This window comes from Rhinolophus sinicus, chromosome 1 (assembly GCF_057876585.1).
Source record: "Rhinolophus sinicus isolate RSI-liver-muscle chromosome 1, RSI-T2T, whole genome shotgun sequence".
Classification (NCBI taxonomy): domain Eukaryota; kingdom Metazoa; phylum Chordata; class Mammalia; order Chiroptera; family Rhinolophidae; genus Rhinolophus; species Rhinolophus sinicus.
Window position 1 is genome coordinate 52,193,113 of NC_142501.1, and position 16,437 is coordinate 52,209,549.

The window sequence follows — 16,437 nt, forward strand, 5'->3', positions numbered from 1 at the left end:
TACTTTCAGGGACCCTCAAACCCTACTCACCTAGTGGTTTGGCTTCACATTGCAGGGGCCCCGGTTCCTTGGGTTGCATAGAGGTCGCGTGCCCACCCTTTGGCTGCCTTTGGCATGCAACGTACAGAGCATCGGGTTCATCAGTGGGGGGATCGCCAGGCTCTGGGGGTGAGAATCTGCAGAGGGTACAAGGGAGCAGGCACCGTGGCTCACATTAGCTATCAACTCCTAGAGAGCGCAATGGGGCAAGGCATAAATGCTATGGATTATACAGCCCACCTTAAGGCTCTCCTCTCAAAGTCAGCTTACTTTAACATGGCCCCTGCCAATCTCAGTAGTTCCGATCCCGCAGCCCAATCTCTTCTGGTCCACACCACGTACCTGATACAGACAGCAGGATGCTGCTCAGCAACAGAACTGATAGGCTGTTCTCTCTGGGCTTTGTGACAACGATAACAGAGCGAGTAGTTCTCAAACCACTCAGAGTTGGGATTCAGCTCTGCTGAGCCTGCCCCACAGGCCCGGCATACTCGGCATGCCTAAGGGAAGGGAGAAGGCAAAACAGACATTGGTCAGACAGCAGAGATTGGAGGGGAGCAAGGGACTTGTCACAGCAGAGAAACTCTGGATGTTGTAGGAGGCAGAATTAGGGAGAGTTAGGCAGGATCAAGGACACTCACCTTGCATTTCCAAGAGTGAGCAGGCAGTTCCTCCATAGGTGGTTTTAGGCAGAAGGTATGGTATCCTTTGTCACATGTCTCACAGACCAACATCTTAGAGTCATTCCCAGGTTTCCTGCATGGGCACAGGGCACATAACAGGGTCCTCCCTGCCCTCATTTTCAACCCTAACCTGTACTTCACCTAAGGCTTCACTCTTGCCCTCCCATTCTTACCTGCAGGCTTGGCACACTTTGCATTCAGGGCACTGCCAGCCAGCACGCTTTCGGGCAGTCAGAGCAGTGTCCAGGCAGGCCCCATGATAGTGATGCCCACAGCTGGTACAGAAGAACAGGTCACATAATTCCCCTGGACCCTCACATACTGCACAACGAGCCTCCTCTGCAGTAGGAAGGGACAGAGAATACAGGTCAGCTATGGACTCGTTGCAGGAGTTAGCATAGAGCTGTCTACATAACAGGCAGTCCATGGACCAGAATGAACAAATAACAAATAGTTACTGAGTGTCTGCCTAATATAGGCCAGGCATTGTTCTAGACATTGCAGACACTATGGTAAACAAGACAGGCAAACCCCTGCCCTCTCAAAGTTCACACCTATTTTAGTGGAGCAGACTGGCAGTATAAAATTAGACTTCAATGAGTGCTCTGCAGAGTACAAAAACCCTAGGCACACTTTGCCCCTCATGGCCCGATGTCCAAAGTGCAGGACTTCTCACCCAGATGTGCGGCACCCTCACTATGCTCCGGGCATAGCAGTTGCAGTGTTTTCATGGATAAGAAGGAACCGCTGGCAGTCGCACAGGGGAAGTGGTAAAGCCGTGGACATCCGGGCGAGCGGCAAGGAATGGAGGCACCGAGCCTGGTGCAGTGGGAGCAGCGCTGCCAGGGTAGAGACAAAGCCTCAGTGCCAGTGTGCTCACTCTAGAGCAACAGGTCAGGTACCAGCTCTACCCCAGAGGCCCACTGCCCTCCTCATTCTACCCTGACTCTAAGAAGCCCACCAGCCCTTTGCCTATGCAATCCCCTAGCCCCAGTTCCACCTGTGAGATCCCTGAGAAGATGGCCTTGTCCACACCACATAGCTCTGGGCCCTCCTGCCCCCATACGCCGGCCGACCATGCAGCACACCAATGGTGAGCCCAGCAGGACCCTGTGTAGGAGGAAAGAGGTAAACAGAAAGGGAAGAATTAACAAAAAGGTGATCATTGGCTCAGGACCACCAGCCCCTACCTCCTTTCCTGCCCAGGTCAGTTACCCACCTCCCCAATACTTACCTCCAGGTTCTCCTAGCTGGGCAGGTGTCAGGCCCTCAGGGAAACCAATCTGTGACAGGTCCTCACTGGACAGCGCTGCCTCATTGGGCCCTGGATTTCCCCCAGGGGACACCACTGGACACCGGGGCCAGTCAAATGGCAACTCAAAGCGCCGTAGCTCCCGCTGCCCATGCAGACTAGGCTCCCCGCAGTTACAGAGAGCACAACGCCGTGCTGGACCCCCACTGTGGACATACACAAGCATCAGTACCACACCGGGGCCCTGCCCACAGGCACCCCTGATTACCCCATGATTTAATATGCCTATGCTTCCCAAACACTCATTTTCTTAAATATTCCTCCTTTAAGCCCAAGATTCTCAAGTCAAATCCTCATGTGCCCTTATACTCTCAGTTTCTCCAACTAGTTACCTGTAGTCCTGGGGAGGCTCCTGAAGCCTGGGACCCCCAGAACTGGGCACAGAGACCTCCGCCACATGTGGGTTGGGAAGGTCTGGCTCAGTGGCGCCTGAATCCTCAGAGGCTGCAGGTCCATCAGCTGAATGAACAAACAGAGAAGCATGCATCAGCCATCACCCATTATTTAATACTAGTCCACTCATCGGACCTATGAGATTGCCCAAAACCCTTGGTGGATCACAGTGATGGAATTTTTACTTTTGTCCCAAAGAACAAAGTCCTTCAATAACCTGTCTATTAGACAGACTTAGCTCTTGTCCTTGTGCCAGAACCAGAAATATAAGATTGTCTGGGAAGAGCAGAAAGCTGCCAATAAACCCAGAATTTGTTCCACTCACCTGCTGGTTCTGAATCTTTATCCTCACCAGACGGCTTCTGGCTGTCCATCCCTCTCTCCGACTGGGCAGGGCCCTCTCGGGGAGACCTGTCAAAGTTAAAAGAGATAGCAATGTCTAGTAAGTCTCTCCGCTAAATACTTTTCCCAGAATCCTAGCAAGCAGACAGTTAATGACCCTACAGAAATCAGAGCAAAGCCTTACCTACAAATTCCTATACTAATGACAAGGAAAATCCTTCTCCCTAACTCTTATCCCACTGCCTACTTCTTCCCCAGATAAACATATACCCTCTTTCTCCCACTCTGGATTCTCAGAGGATCCACTCCCCTTTCTCACTTTTCACCTCCTGCCTAAGAGTTTCCAGGGCAATAGCATCCAATTAGAAGCAAATCCAGTTTATATCTAATATTGCCTTTTGCCTCATGCCTGAGTTTTGGGCTTCTGATGGGTCCCACCCCTGGCCTTTTTCCTCAGGTCTCAAGGCAGCTATCGAGAGGTCTGTCATTGTCAACCCATGGGTAATCATAACCCAAGAAGTCTGCGTGCAGCCAAAAATCCCTCTCTCAGAGACCAGAGTCTGGGGTCTTGCAGGATGTAGAACACATTACTGGAACTAAAGTCCAGCTATGAATGGATCTCCCCAACCTCCGTTGGTTCCAACCAGGATATCCCAAACACAACAGAGAAAACTCCCCAACTTCCACCCACTGCTCATTCAAATCCAGCTCAGGCCCACCCCCTGTACCCTGCAGTGACTGATCTCAGGATCTCACCCAGACTGAAGTCCTCAGGTTGTTGCCCTTAGCAACGCCAACTGCCCTTCTTCCTCAGATATCCTTAGAAGTTAACAGAAGTGGGCCCTAAGAGTTACTGAGCATGTGTAACCAGGCCTGAGGCTAGGCATGCTGGGAGTTGTAGTCTCAGGAAGCACACTGCCACTGGAGGAGTTCTAAACTGGGCAGGACACAGCAGAGCAGAGTAACTTCCTTCCTCTTCCGTCAAGCAGGGTTTCCACACGCACTATGGGGGTGGGGGTAATGGTCCCCTCTTCTAAAATATGCCTGCCTATACCAGAGCCAAATGAAACACACTAAAGTTATACCTAAGAAGGTTGAGACCCACACCTTTGGGCATATTTTCCTAAACCTCAGAGGTAACTAAGCATAGTCCAAAAAAGAGAGAAGTAAAGCATAAGAATTACAGAGGTGAGGAAGAGAAAAAGGATCCTACAAAGGGAGAAAGGGATAGGTGCCAACAGCTCTTAATGAAAGGGGTAGAGGCTTAAGCAGAGAAAGTATAGTGTTCCAGAGAAGGCGGTGGGGGGAAATCCCTAAAACAGAATTCTAAATAAAAGTTTGAAAAGTTTCTCGCTCACCTTTTCTACTCCTTTTGTTTAACCAGAAGGACCACACCAACCTCAGTAAGGACAAGCCCCTCTTCCCAAACCAACTACTAAATAACTTTGTCAGCCACTTGGGGTTGAGTAACTGGGACAGAGGGAACCCTCAGAGGTGCCCAGGATCAATAAATCAATTACCTAAGAACCACAGTATTAGTCCTCCTTCCCTGAGCTCACTTCATTTCCAGAGATTGGTAATAAGACTCTTATGACATGTCACAGGAAAGGAAATTTTATTTTACTTCCCCCCCACCTCACACTAGCAGAATCTACTAGATTGGGAAAACAAAGTATCACATGATACCTGTTACCTCCATTCCCAGATCATCTCTCCAAAACCTACCACACAACCACACCTGAAAGGAAAGCAAGGTGGTCACCTGGCCGGCCCACAGAAAAGGTGCCCTGGAGCTTCAAGGGGCCCTTAGAAGCCACCTATGGGAAGCAGAGGTTGGAGGTCTGAGCACCAGCCAGGACCCTCTTCCTATTTAGTCATTCAAGGTTTGACCACACACAGAAGGCTTCAAAGTTTCCTAAATATGTGAATCTTACTATAGAATCTTACAAAGATCCTCTGCCTGCTCTGGTCTCAAAGTTGAGGCCAAAGGAGTCACAAACAGCAAGAAATAAAAAGCAACAGTGATAATGCAGTAGGTGGGAGGACTGCCTCACACAAGGCCAGAGGGACAAATTCCTCTGCCCTCCCCCGAGCGCAGCCCTCTCAAGCTGGTAAGGCTGGCACTGCTTGGGGAGGTACAGAAACCACCTTCGTCCAGCCTTGGGAGACAGTACCAATAATCCTTCAAAGTTGAAGCCTCAGTCATGGAGCCATGGAATATGAGAGATCAAGAAGTGAAGAGCAGACTGACTTCCAACTATACCCAAAAAAACCTAGGGACACCTCCGAGAAGCCTGAGCCCCAATTCTCTGCCCCTGCAGTCTAGTACCTGCACCCTAATGCTGAGTACCAGTTGTCAGGCCCTTGAATAGATCCAAACAAATAAAGACCATACATTACCCTGTCCCATCATTCACAGCCAAAACACACACACCACACACACACACACACACACACACACACACACACACACACACACACCAAGGGCTTTTTTCCCTAGTTCTAAACTATGATAATACCTGGCCAGGATTCCTCTGGGGAACTAGAGATGCCAGAGAAGTATAGATCTAGGGAGGAAAACTGTGCTGGCTCCCCTTAGTCCTAGGTCTAAGGGGCTCAAAACAGCAAGGAAGAAAGCAGGGAGTCATCTCAACTCACTCTCCTCCCTGCCTCTATCCCAGACCGATAGCCTTAACTCCATTTTCCCAGCCAAAGGGGAAATGGAGGCTTGGAGAGGTGAAAGGCTGAAGCAGGCCCTTGAGTGAACAGCTCTTCTGTAGGACTCAAGACTTCCTGGTTCCCAGCCTGAGACTCAAACCACACGTCTCCCCACCCCCATTTTGGGTCAGCCCTCCAGGAAGAATCCAAATGGCAACACTGGCCTGTAGACCCTCCTGGACTGTCCCTGGGTCATCCTGGGGTCAGCCACAGCTAACAAGGAGAGGCCTCTCCTAAGGAAGTTCTTTGAGAACAGATGACAGGAGGAGCCCTCCAAAGGAGGCAGGTGCAGAAAGCCTGGGTGACAGCTAGCCTCACTCCACCACCCCTGAGCTACCTCTCACCTCAGGGTTACCACCCGGAAATATTTCAGGGCAAAACCCCTATTTTCTCCTTTCCAAGACCAGGCTCAGAGATCCAGCCTATGAGTATGTTGCAGGGAATGGAGTGAGGGGGCAAAACACACCAGCCAAATCCCTGCTGGGCAGCAAGACAGCTGTGAGAGGGGCTGTCCCAGCCCAGAGCCCAGAGGTGTGAGGCTCATGCTTCACTCTTCGTGCACTCACATGCACACCCATTCTCCCCAACACCTCCTGCCAGGGCTGGAAACACTGGCTTCTGCAGAAACAGCTATGATCAGGTCATTCTCCTTCAAAGAGGTGCAGGCTACCCTATTCTGCAAGGATGGGACAGAATCAGAGGGCCAGTTAACATTCTCTGATCAGAAAGGTCTAGAGAGATCGAGGAGGGGCCTGCAGGATTGGCTAAGGACTTATGGGCAACCAGCTCTCCACAACAGGCTCAGAGAAAGCGGGAGACAAAAGCCATTTTTTGCAGCCCACATTCGCAGGGAGCAAATCTCAACGGCCTCCTCTATAATCCCCTAGAGATTATGTCCATCCCGAGAGGAGTGGAAGTAAAGCAGGCTAAGACAGCACTAGGCCTCGCTGGGGTCACTTTGCCAGGCAGGGGTAGTTTAAAGTTGAACAGTAAGGCCAGAGCTGCCCCCAGCCCCGCCTACTTCTTGCCCCAGCCACCCCCTTCCTTACACTAGTCAGTTTCCACACACTTTCTCCTTTCCACAGTGAAGCAAGGCCTGGTGAGAACCTAGGGTTGCTTGATTCTCCCAGAGACTGCTCTGGGTGCCTGGATGCGCAAGAACAACCTTAAAGTGCAACCTGGCAGTAAGTCTGTGGCACCCTACCGCACCACCCTCCCTCACCGGCCCCAAGTTGTTCTGTTCCCAAGGCCCACAGGGAACCCTGAGGGAGAAGCAGCCGACTGGGATTGGTGCTGGCATCAGGGCCCGGGTCCTTGTTTAGTAGAGCTCCCCCCAACACAAAAATAAACAGGCAGACAGGCGATCTGGCCAGGTTCCCAAACTCCTGTGGTTCCCTGAACCCCCAGTCTTTAAAGAGGCACACCCCAAGACATCAGGCCTCATTTCTGTGCCCGCCACTGGCTCAGGTTCCCTTGACAGACCGTGCCAAAGGAACCCTTCTCAGCCCTGGCACCCCGTTCTCCAACCTAAAGGCCAGCTCTGGCCAAGATAGTCCATCTGGCTATGCCCCCAGTCCAACCCTTTCTGGGCCTTGGCCGGGCGCACTTCACTCACCTCTTCACAAGGCGATCCAAAAATCCTCATCCGAGAACATGGCCAGAGCCCGGGCCGCTCCCCGACCTCCAACCGCCAGAGCGATCACAGCCGCCCCCCGCACGGGGGGGCTTAGGGGGACCAAGAACGGTAAATCCAGGTCGGAGTGGCCACCCTCCTCTCCAAAAAAAACAGCAAGAAGTCAAAGAGGGGTTCTCTGCTTCGGGTTCCAGCAGTTTAGGTTTCCATGGACAGCCCCAGGGCCGCGAATCCCGAGCGGACACAAAGAGAGCACCGGTGGCTTTGATCTTGGGTGAGCAGGCTCCACATCCGCGTCGTCGGGCGGCCTCTCAGTCCTAGGGCCGGGCCAGCGCCCTGGCCGCCCGCGCCGGGCTCGGGTGGAACGTCGAGGCTCTCCAGATGGAACGTCGAGGCGCCTCCCCAGCAGCCCGGAAGGAATGCCGCGCCGCCCCGCGCCGGGCCCGGATGGAACGTGAGACCCTCGCAGGAGCGCCGAGCCCCTCTCCCCGCCCGGGCCGGCGCCCCGGGGCCGCGCGAGCTACGGCGACGCGGAGCCGGCGGGGCCGAACCTGACACACACCCAGCGCCGGGCTCCTCGACCCCGAGCGTTCGCCCTCGGCGGCTTCGAGCCCCCCACCCTCTGCTCCCCCCGGGGAAGGGAGGAGGGTAGGTGGGCGAGGAAGAGGAAGGGGCGGGCGGTGCGAGCCCTCTGCCCGCTCCCCTCCGGCCGCTCCAGGCCCTGCGCTCGCCTCCCTTCCCCTCTGGCCTCGGGAGCTGCCCCGCCCCCGGCCTGGCCGGCTCTGATCGGAGGCACCCCCTCGACCCCCGGCTGGCTGTGATCACGGGGGGCCTAGAGGTGCATGGCCCAACCCCGGCTCCCGGCGCCGGGGGGTCAGGAAACTGAGCGGAAAGTGGGGAACGAGGCAGCCATTTGCAACCGGAGAGGAAAGTAGTGCAGCGCGGCGCCGCTCCGCCTCCCCCCCTCCGCCTCCTGTTCGGCCGGTAGGGTGGTTCCTGCGAAGGGGCTATTTCCTGGCCCGAGATCTCGGCAGCGGTCGTGGAGATTCAGGAAGCCTCCGGTGCGAGGTCCGGGGGGGGCGCTTTTGCCTGGGGAACCCCACTCGAGAAGGGGAGAAAGAAGAAGACGCGGCCCTATTTTGTGTTGGAGCGGAGCGGCGGAGTGATACGGCCCTCTCGGAGGAAAGGCTGTGACTCTGCAGTTCTACGCACACGCTCCGGGATCCCTCCGCCACGCGTTAACCCCGACGGCGCCGGGCCGGCCGCTGGGCAGACACGTGGGAATGAAACCCCCCTCCTCTTCGCCCCGGCGCTGGAACTGCCTTCTTCGCCGCCCGGCTAGAGAAATTAGGACTCCGACCACTTTCTAATTCCGTTCCCTTGGAGTTATCGGCCCCTGAAACTCCAGCTGCTCCCTTTCCTTGGCCAGGGGCAGTCTTTCCCGGGAGGGAGATGGAAGAAGAGCCAGGAGATTGGTCGCTGCTCTGCATCCTGGGAACTGGAGTCCGCAAATGGAGAAAGTGAGGCAAGGCGCCTGGCGCTGCAAAGGGTGGGTTCTTGCCACGATCGGGGGCCCGAAGAAAAGCGGAACGAGTCGTTCCTTCTGATTCTCAAAACCCCTCATGAGGAAAAAGGACTGTCAGTGACCTCCTTCCCCCTCCCCCCCACAATGACCACACACCCCCCCCCCATCAAAACAAATGTAGAGTTTGCCTTCCTTTCCTGGGTGCCCCCACCCCCAGTCTTTCCGGATCTTCAGGACCTGTGTCCCCTTTTAGTAAACAAAGGAGCTGTACGTTGGAGCCTTGCTGCTACCTGGCCGGAGTACTGTTAATCTAGACAAGATCCCAAACACTCTGCCTGCAGGTAGCCTACCCCCCACTACCCCCCGCCCCCGCCCTTAAGTCTGGATGAGGAGTGGAATGCCTTTTCTGCCTTAGCTGTACCCAAGGGATGGACAGGAGGAGACAAATTAACTGTGTCAGATACTTTATATATTCTTAGTTATTCCTCACCTTAGTTATGAATATACAAGGAATTATGTCCATATTACAGATGACGAGATTTAGGCTAAAATAAGTAAAATTGCCCAATGAACCACCTCTTGTAAGAAGTAGAGCCACGAATCAACCATGGCTGTTTTTCCTGGGATGATGATGATGATTTTTTAAGGAAGATTGGGGAGAAAGGCAGGCAACTAAGATGCAGGGCCATTTTTCTTGGGTAGGTTTACAGTGCTGTCCAATAGAACTTTCTGCACTAATGAAAATGCACTATAGCTACACTAACATGCACTATAGCTACACTATCTAATGTGACTTAGCTACATGTAGCTATTGAGCACTTTGAAATATAGGTGGTGCAACTGAGAAACTTTTTCATTTTAATACTAAATTAAATAGCCATATGTGACTTGTGGCTTCCACATTGGACAGTGCAGGAGACCTAAATCCGTACTGGCCAGAGTCAATATGAGGGATCAGGACTAGGCAAGTCCTGTGCTAACCACACACTGACATCATGTGCCCTGAGCTGATCGTTCAGGTCTATTTCAGCAAAAAGTTCCAGCAGCAACCCCAGACCTGTCCCAGCTATAGTGGAATAAGTAAACCAAGAGACAGAAGTTGGAAAATGGAGGGCTCCTCCCTATTCTGCACCTAAAGTCAGACAGGCAGACTTTCACCAGAAAGACCTCCAATAACACAATAGCCACCATTTCTTAAGGGTTTGTTAATGTATGAGGAACTGTTAAGCATTTCATGTATCACCTCAGTTTAATTCTCACTTCACCCCTATGAAAGTGTAATTATAATTCATAAATGAGAATCTGAGGCTCAGAGAGGTTAAGTAACTATACAAGATTACACAGCCAAGTGAAAAAGTATTCCAACTCAGCCATTCACCACTATTATTTACTGCTATCAGGCCTTGAGATTGCTTGATACGCTTCTAGAAACCCTCAGACATTTGGAAATCTATCCCAGACCTCATGGAAATGGCAGCAGGGGGGTAGGTACCTGTATGAGTATTCCAGGTCAGATGTACAAAAGGATTTAATTTTAATGTAAGGAGAGACGGTGGTGACAACCCTAAAGAGACTCCTAAACCACTGAGATTGCTCTTTTGATATGCTTCTTCCAGTATCCCTTATTTCTCTTTAGATTCTGGATCAGAGATGCAAAAGCAGTTGGCAGGACTTTTAAAAACCAGCATGACAAACAGTCATTCCCAACTGTAAGCTTAACTAGCCTGGAGCCAGGCACTAACAAGGTAACAGCTAAAAATCATACCTAGATTTTGTCTAGCCTCCCCAACTAAGTGCATTGACAGAATAACTCAGTTTCCCCCAGTTATCAGGAGAAGTCTATGCCCTGACTGTGAAGGATACGATTCAGTAAAGTCCTTGGAGGAGGTATTTGACCAATTAGGGCTGGTGGCGGGTGGGGAGAGAAGACACAGAAACTAGAGGTATATAAGACTCTAGTCTCAAGCCTTCCTAGCTGAGCTATCCATCTTCCTACTGAGGTGGTAGGTAATAGGAAGCAATAGCCTTGACACTAAAAAAGGGAGCACAACCCCAAAGGTGTGAAAAGTATGAAAAGGTCACCGAAAGTATGAAAAGAGCAAAGGAAATCCATTTTAATGAAAGGCACTGGGGACATGGGTGTATGGGGGGATTGGTATACACCACAGGCATTATTTCTTACTTTACTCACAACTATCTTAGAAAGACAACTTTCACAACAGTTTAGTCCCTGCCTCTACACTCCTCAATTCTTGCATCATTAGGAATAAGGGGCTTCCTTCCTCTACCCCAAATCCTACCCACTCTCTGAATTCCAGCAAATGCCAAGGCCCAGGAGACAAGCTAGGTCAGCAAGTGGCAGCTGGCCGCTAGAGGGTAGTGTTTCTGTAGTTAAAGGGCTCTTGAGAGCTACGAACTTGGATGGGAGTGGCAGCCAACTGGTACCTGTACAGGGAGGGCCCAGTAGAAAAGAGCTGAGAAAGGCAAGTACTAAGTCCTAGGGTAAAGGTCCTGAATGAGTAAGGAGTAAGGAATAGGAATGAGGTAAGAGGAAAGAAAAGGAAATATTGGCCCTGAACTCTCCCCATATACAGAGAAGTCAACAATAAAAAGATTTCTCAGTTTATTTGCATACACACACACACACACACACACACACACACACACACACACGCACATTGTCACCCCAGGGAGTCAGCTCCACTTCTATAGTCCCCAGGGCCCTTCAGCCAGCCAAAACCCAAAATCTACATACGAGACTAGGTCCTGAATAAACAATGCCCAGAATTCGTATTGCAACCCTGCCCGTTATAAGAATTCATTTAGCAAAAACAGAGAGCTGAGGCCAGAGCCCATGAGACATTCTTACCCCTTGTAAACATTGACAACCAGGCCACTGGAGTGTGGGGAAAGTGTGTAAACATGAGGGTACCATATTGTGTGCCCAGAGGGCCAGGAACACAGCTGGCAACCATACCTGTGAAGTCCTGAGGACCTGCCCCCACTGGAGCCTGGCAAGTGCCAGAGGCAGAATCAGACAGCTACCCCATGCCTGAGGGCTCCCATGAGATGGCAGCGGTGTTCTTGCCCATAGGAGGAGTTCTCCACATGGGCAATCTCTTGGATAATTTTGGTGAAGATGCCTTGAGTTAGCTGCAAGGGATAGAGATTCAGGGCAAAAAAGTCAGTTAGTTTACTGCCAATAATACCATCCAGCTCTGAGGTGAATACTCCACTCCCCCACCATCCCCAACACCAAGCAGTGCGACAAGAAAACACACTGCCACTCCCACCATCTTCCTAATCTTCCAGCCCAGACCTGATTCCTTGCGCATAAATGTCGCACCCCAGGACTCTGCCAGCTTCTTCCCTTCAACCGCCTGGACCTACCTAGAAACAAACTTGAGACATGAAGATGGAGGACAGTACTGTCCCCATGTTCTCTGCAAAATCTTATAGAGTCTAGACTTCTAATGCATCCCACTTCAAGGTTTGGAAGGAGGGTTGAGGAAGGAGAAAATATATTAAAATAAGCCTACCACTGAGGCTTGAAATATAAAATTATAGCTTTTGCAATAGAAGGATTATTTTGTCTTAATCTTCAAGTTAGACATGGAAAGAGATGAAGTGACTTGTTCAAGTCAGTGGCAGAGCCAGAACTAGAGCCTGACTCATTCCTAGCTCAGCTCACTTTCTTTCGCCTTGAGCTGCAGAGATTTCCATAACTGTTTGGAGACAGATCTGCCTTGTTCCCCACTAGCACCACCAGCAGCCTGTGAGGCAATAGCAGTTACTACAGGATCTGCTCCAATTGCCCATGGACCCCAACCTCCACCTTGGGACTGGGCAACTCCCCATCAGACCATAAGGAATCTGTGTGCTGGCCTCCTCCCTAACAGATCAATATTCCCCTCTGCTCTCTCCTGCATCTCATGTCCACACTATGTCTTTATCCTCCAGACCCACTTACCGGGTTTCCCCATGGCCTCCATGTAGCTTTTGGTATAGACTCTCAATGACTTGGGAGCTAGAAATACAAGAAATAGAGCTATGATCTTATTCTGGGAAGCCCTTAGATCCTCGCACGTCCTGCACGCACAACCTTGGCCACTTACCTATGCAGAGAGGTGCCAGAATATACAAGAACATAACCACGGACCCCAATGATGAGTGAATAGGGCAGAATGCTGTACTCATCCTGACAAGAAACAGAAACACCAATACCTAGATACACAACAATCAGATAGCAAAGGTTGGTGGGCTGCATTTTGGGGACCCTCCCTGGGGCACTCCCTACTCTAGTTACTTCTATTCAACAAGTATTTACAGAGTAGCTCCAATAAGTGCTGCACATTACTAGATGCTAAAATGCTTTTCTTTTAATACTGCTTTACAGCTGAGCCAGAGGCTACTGGACTTCATCTCCCAGAACTGAACTGCCACATTTATTAATAGATACCCTACCCCAAACTAGTACCTGCCCTGCTGCATCCCCCAGTTGTAGGTGAAACTCATCTTTGCCGAGAGTCACTATCTTGCTGTAAGCTGAGAAGGAAAGAAAACTTGACTGTGATGTGCCTTGTAGGGCTAGCGATGTGTGCCCCCACACATTCTTAACCCTGGGGGTGACAAAGATGGACAGGTCCAGGGAACTCTCCAGGAAAGTGGAGAGACAATGGTAAGGTTCTTATTGTCTAGATCTACACCATTCTGGGCTCAGTATCTTACAAAATCCACACTAGCTCCACTCATAGCACAGGATTGCTAGAGAAGAGATTAGATTTAATGTCTAATAAAATTGTCTAATTAAATCATCCCCTTGGCACCAGGACAATCCCATCATGGGGTCAGGTGGGGTACCAAGCCCTCCCTGCCCCACCCCTAGGGAGAAGTCCACTCACTCTTCTCCACTGTACTAGGATCATAGCCTTCCAAGAACTTGCCCTCCATAAACTGATGTGCCCAAGATGCCTTCCCTGTGGGAAGCAGTGGTAGTTGTATCCAAATCAGCTATGCATATTCATATCTCTGTCTTTTTGGGCTGCGGCCCAGGACTAAAGGGGGCCCCAAATTAGCAACCTAGCCTGTGAGTGCCGCAGGCAATGCTTTCCCTTAGTCTAGTGGTGGCCATGGGTCTTCGCAGCTTGGCCACCAGATGCATTCTGTAGCACCGCAGGAAGCCTTTCCCCACCCCACCCCTGGGAAAATCCGAGATTCCCTAGGATCAAGTCTGCTCCGCACCTAAACACCTGCGACTTGTCCCACACAAACCGCGCCCTGTCATCAAACGGGGACTCCACCCCTACACCCCAGACTAACGCTGGAGACTACTCTGGTTTTCCTGCAGCCAAGCCCGTTAACCCTTACGTGCTCCCCCTTCCTGCAGTCCTCCACACACTACCACCACCCGTCTTTCCTCCTCCATCCTTTCAACCCTCGCTCTACATTCCCAATCTAACGATGCCACCATCCTCCCTGGGTCGCGTTCCCGCGGCAGCGCGCCTCCTCTGGCCACAAAGCGGCGGTGCGGCGGTGCTTTCCCCAAGACCGAGACTCACCTACAGAGCGGTGTCCGAGGATGACCACCTTGCTATAGAGGACTAGCGGCATGGCAGGAGCAGGCCCCGAAAGGGCTTGCAGAACCGCGGGCTGAGAGAGCCCTAGGACGAGGTCAGAGTGTAGACAGGCTCAGCAACCGGTACAGAAAAGTCACTTACGCGAAGCTGCCAGGGGCAAGCTAGAGAGAAACCAAAACAAGCGCCGCGCCCGGAGCTGGCCACGTGATCACAACACAGCAAGACTAAAGCGAGGGAGTGGCGCGCGGGGGAACTACAGAGCCGCGCGGCTCCGGGCTCCGGGCTCCGCCCCCAGGCCGCTCGCCAATGGTCTATTAGAAAGGATTAGGGCGGGGCCACCAGCAGGAGGGATGGGTGGGCCTCACGTGGAGAGCGAGAACTAGGAGCTGCGCACGCGCAGACTAGAGCCGGTTCATTCATAAAGAAACAGAAAGAAACCCGGGGTCCTAAAGGTGTTTGCGCGTTTGCAATCTAGTAGAAGTGGCTGAGAAGAATCCTGGATGGGAAATACCCGTTGTGGCTGGGCTGGAATTTCTGGTCAAAACATTCTAGGCCTCCTTTTGGCAAAGTCTCTGGGGTCCTTGGATAGGGAAAAAAAGGCCAAAGTTCTAAATTATTCCCTCCGTTTCCCCCAGCCTTCGGCCCCAGGTCTAACTTCGGAACTGCAATTCTTATTCTTGGAAAAATTATTACAATTTGTGGCTAAGTCAGTCTGAGGTTTCGCTGTCATCATCATCGTAATCAATGCATTTATTTACTCAACAAATTCTTATTAAGTATATACTATACGTTCCAGGCACTGCTCTAACTTTGGAGATAGAGTGATGAACAGGACAAAGTCTCTGCGCTCACGAAGCTGAAAACCTACTTGGGAAGAAACAAACACAAAGACAAGGAAATATTAGATAATGTTAAGTGCTATAAAAGGTGGTGTGATAAGAAATGACCATTTATAAATTAGTGATACTTCCTCTCAAGCACCATTTAAACTCAGGTCTGAATGACAATAAGGAGCCAGGCTAGCAAAAGATTCCTATAAAGAATCCATCAGTGCTATGGTGCTCAAATGGAAATAAATTTGTTAAATTCCAGGAAAGAGAGAGAGAATGAGAAACAGAAACAGAGGCCAGGTGGCCTGAAGCAGATGAAGTCTAAGAGGCAGGCAGGGATCATGTAAAGGAGTTTGGGCTAATTCTAATATCTAGAAAGCTGTTGATGTTTAAGTTGGGGCAAGACATGAACTGAATTGTGTTTCTAAAAGACCTCCCTAGCTGTGGAGAATGGATTGGGGTTTGAGGGGGACAGGAGCAAAAGGGGAAGCAGGGAGATCAGCTAGAAGACTGATATTTGTATAGTCCAGGTCAGAGATGAGGGTGGCTTGATAGAAAGATAGAGATGAATGAAATAGAGAATGTGGGATGTTTTGAGGGTGAAGTCAAGCTGACTTGCTAGCAGGATTGGATACAGGAGGCGAGGGAAGGAAAAAGAGAATAAGAAACACCATGCCAGGTGCATTTCATAGTTACTTCGTATAATATTCACAACAGCCCCAAGGTTGAGAAGTAGTATTATTCATTCACCCATCAACAAATATTTATCAAAAAAACATATGTCCCAGGTACCCTTCTAGGTTCTGGGAAAAGAGCAGCAAACAACACAAAGTCGTTGCTCACAAGGACCAAGTAGTATTTTGGGAGAAAACCAACAATCTACAAGTAAACAATAAATACGTTACAATAAAAAAATTAGCAATGGGGAAAAAAAACCAAGATATTAATGGGCTAGAAAGTAATTTGGGGTGTGATACGAGATACTCCTTTTTTTTCCTTTTTAATGTGGTATTCTAGAAAGCCTGAGGAGGTGAGGCTTGAATTATCACCCTTATCTTACAGATGTGGAAACTGAGACTTAGTCATACAGGTAGCACACAGAAGTTATTTCTTATGGAAGGCCCTGATGAGGTGGGTATTTAGGAGTTAAATTATACTAGAGAACAGACTTTGTAAAACTATAGAACCATCTAATGCTTTTAAAAGTCTAGCTCTATGAAAGTTGTTTCAAAGAGCCATTTCTAAATCTGGCCTCAGGAACACAAATACGTTTTCTTCTGGGTAAAAGAAGTTCCTTGCAGATCAGCAATTTTATGTTGGATAAATGGGCCTGAGCGAGGTTGGTAGTGATTCCAGACTGGGTCTTAAGCACAGTAGGATAGAACC

The 16,437-nt window shown here is 50.6% G+C and overlaps 2 protein-coding genes across 9 annotated transcripts in view; both read right to left on the reverse strand.

Moving 5' to 3' along the window:
• Positions 1-8,548, reverse strand: part of KMT2D (lysine methyltransferase 2D) — a 40,377-nt gene extending 31,829 nt beyond the window's left edge. For 7 of the 8 annotated variants that reach the window (XM_074325749.2, XM_074325746.2, XM_074325748.2 and 4 more), the window contains exons 1-10: positions 7,103-8,546; positions 2,753-2,838; positions 2,367-2,493; positions 1,957-2,180; positions 1,723-1,832; positions 1,399-1,561; positions 896-1,061; positions 681-795; positions 382-539; positions 31-176 (exon numbers count right to left, since the gene is read on the reverse strand). In XM_074325749.2, coding sequence (XP_074181850.2) covers positions 31-176; positions 382-539; positions 681-795; positions 896-1,061; positions 1,399-1,561; positions 1,723-1,832; positions 1,957-2,180; positions 2,367-2,493; positions 2,753-2,801 — 1,258 coding nt within the window. In that variant the 5' untranslated portion in view covers positions 2,802-2,838; positions 7,103-8,546. Of the gene's footprint in view, positions 1-30; positions 177-381; positions 540-680; positions 796-895; positions 1,062-1,398; positions 1,562-1,722; positions 1,833-1,956; positions 2,181-2,366; positions 2,494-2,752; positions 2,839-7,102 lie in introns of all 8 variants that reach the window. The other variant, XM_074325752.2, reaches the window with a different exon arrangement.
• Positions 8,549-9,092: 544 nt separating this feature from the next.
• On the reverse strand, positions 9,093-15,209 carry RHEBL1 (RHEB like 1). Its single transcript, XM_088791391.1, has 7 exons — positions 14,204-15,209; positions 13,547-13,621; positions 13,123-13,190; positions 12,761-12,843; positions 12,616-12,672; positions 12,337-12,418; positions 9,093-11,945 (listed from the first exon to the last, which is right to left on the reverse strand). The coding sequence occupies exons 1-7, from the start codon at positions 14,253-14,255 to the stop codon at positions 11,679-11,681; spliced, it is 684 nt and encodes a 227-aa protein (XP_088647517.1). The 5' UTR covers positions 14,256-15,209; the 3' UTR covers positions 9,093-11,678.
• Positions 15,210-16,437: the final 1,228 nt, after the last annotated feature.

Coding starts and splice junctions, on each gene's coding strand:
- RHEBL1 (XM_088791391.1), bottom strand. CDS start 14,255: ATGCCGCTAGTCCTCTATAGCAAGGTGGTCATCCTCGGACACCGCTCT. Junction 13,191..13,546: donor TCCTAGTACAGTGGAGAAGA/GTGAGTGGACTT, acceptor TTTCCTTCTCAG/CTTACAGCAAGATAGTGACT. Junction 12,673..12,760: donor TCTGGCACCTCTCTGCATAG/GTAAGTGGCCAA, acceptor TTGTATTTCTAG/CTCCCAAGTCATTGAGAGTC.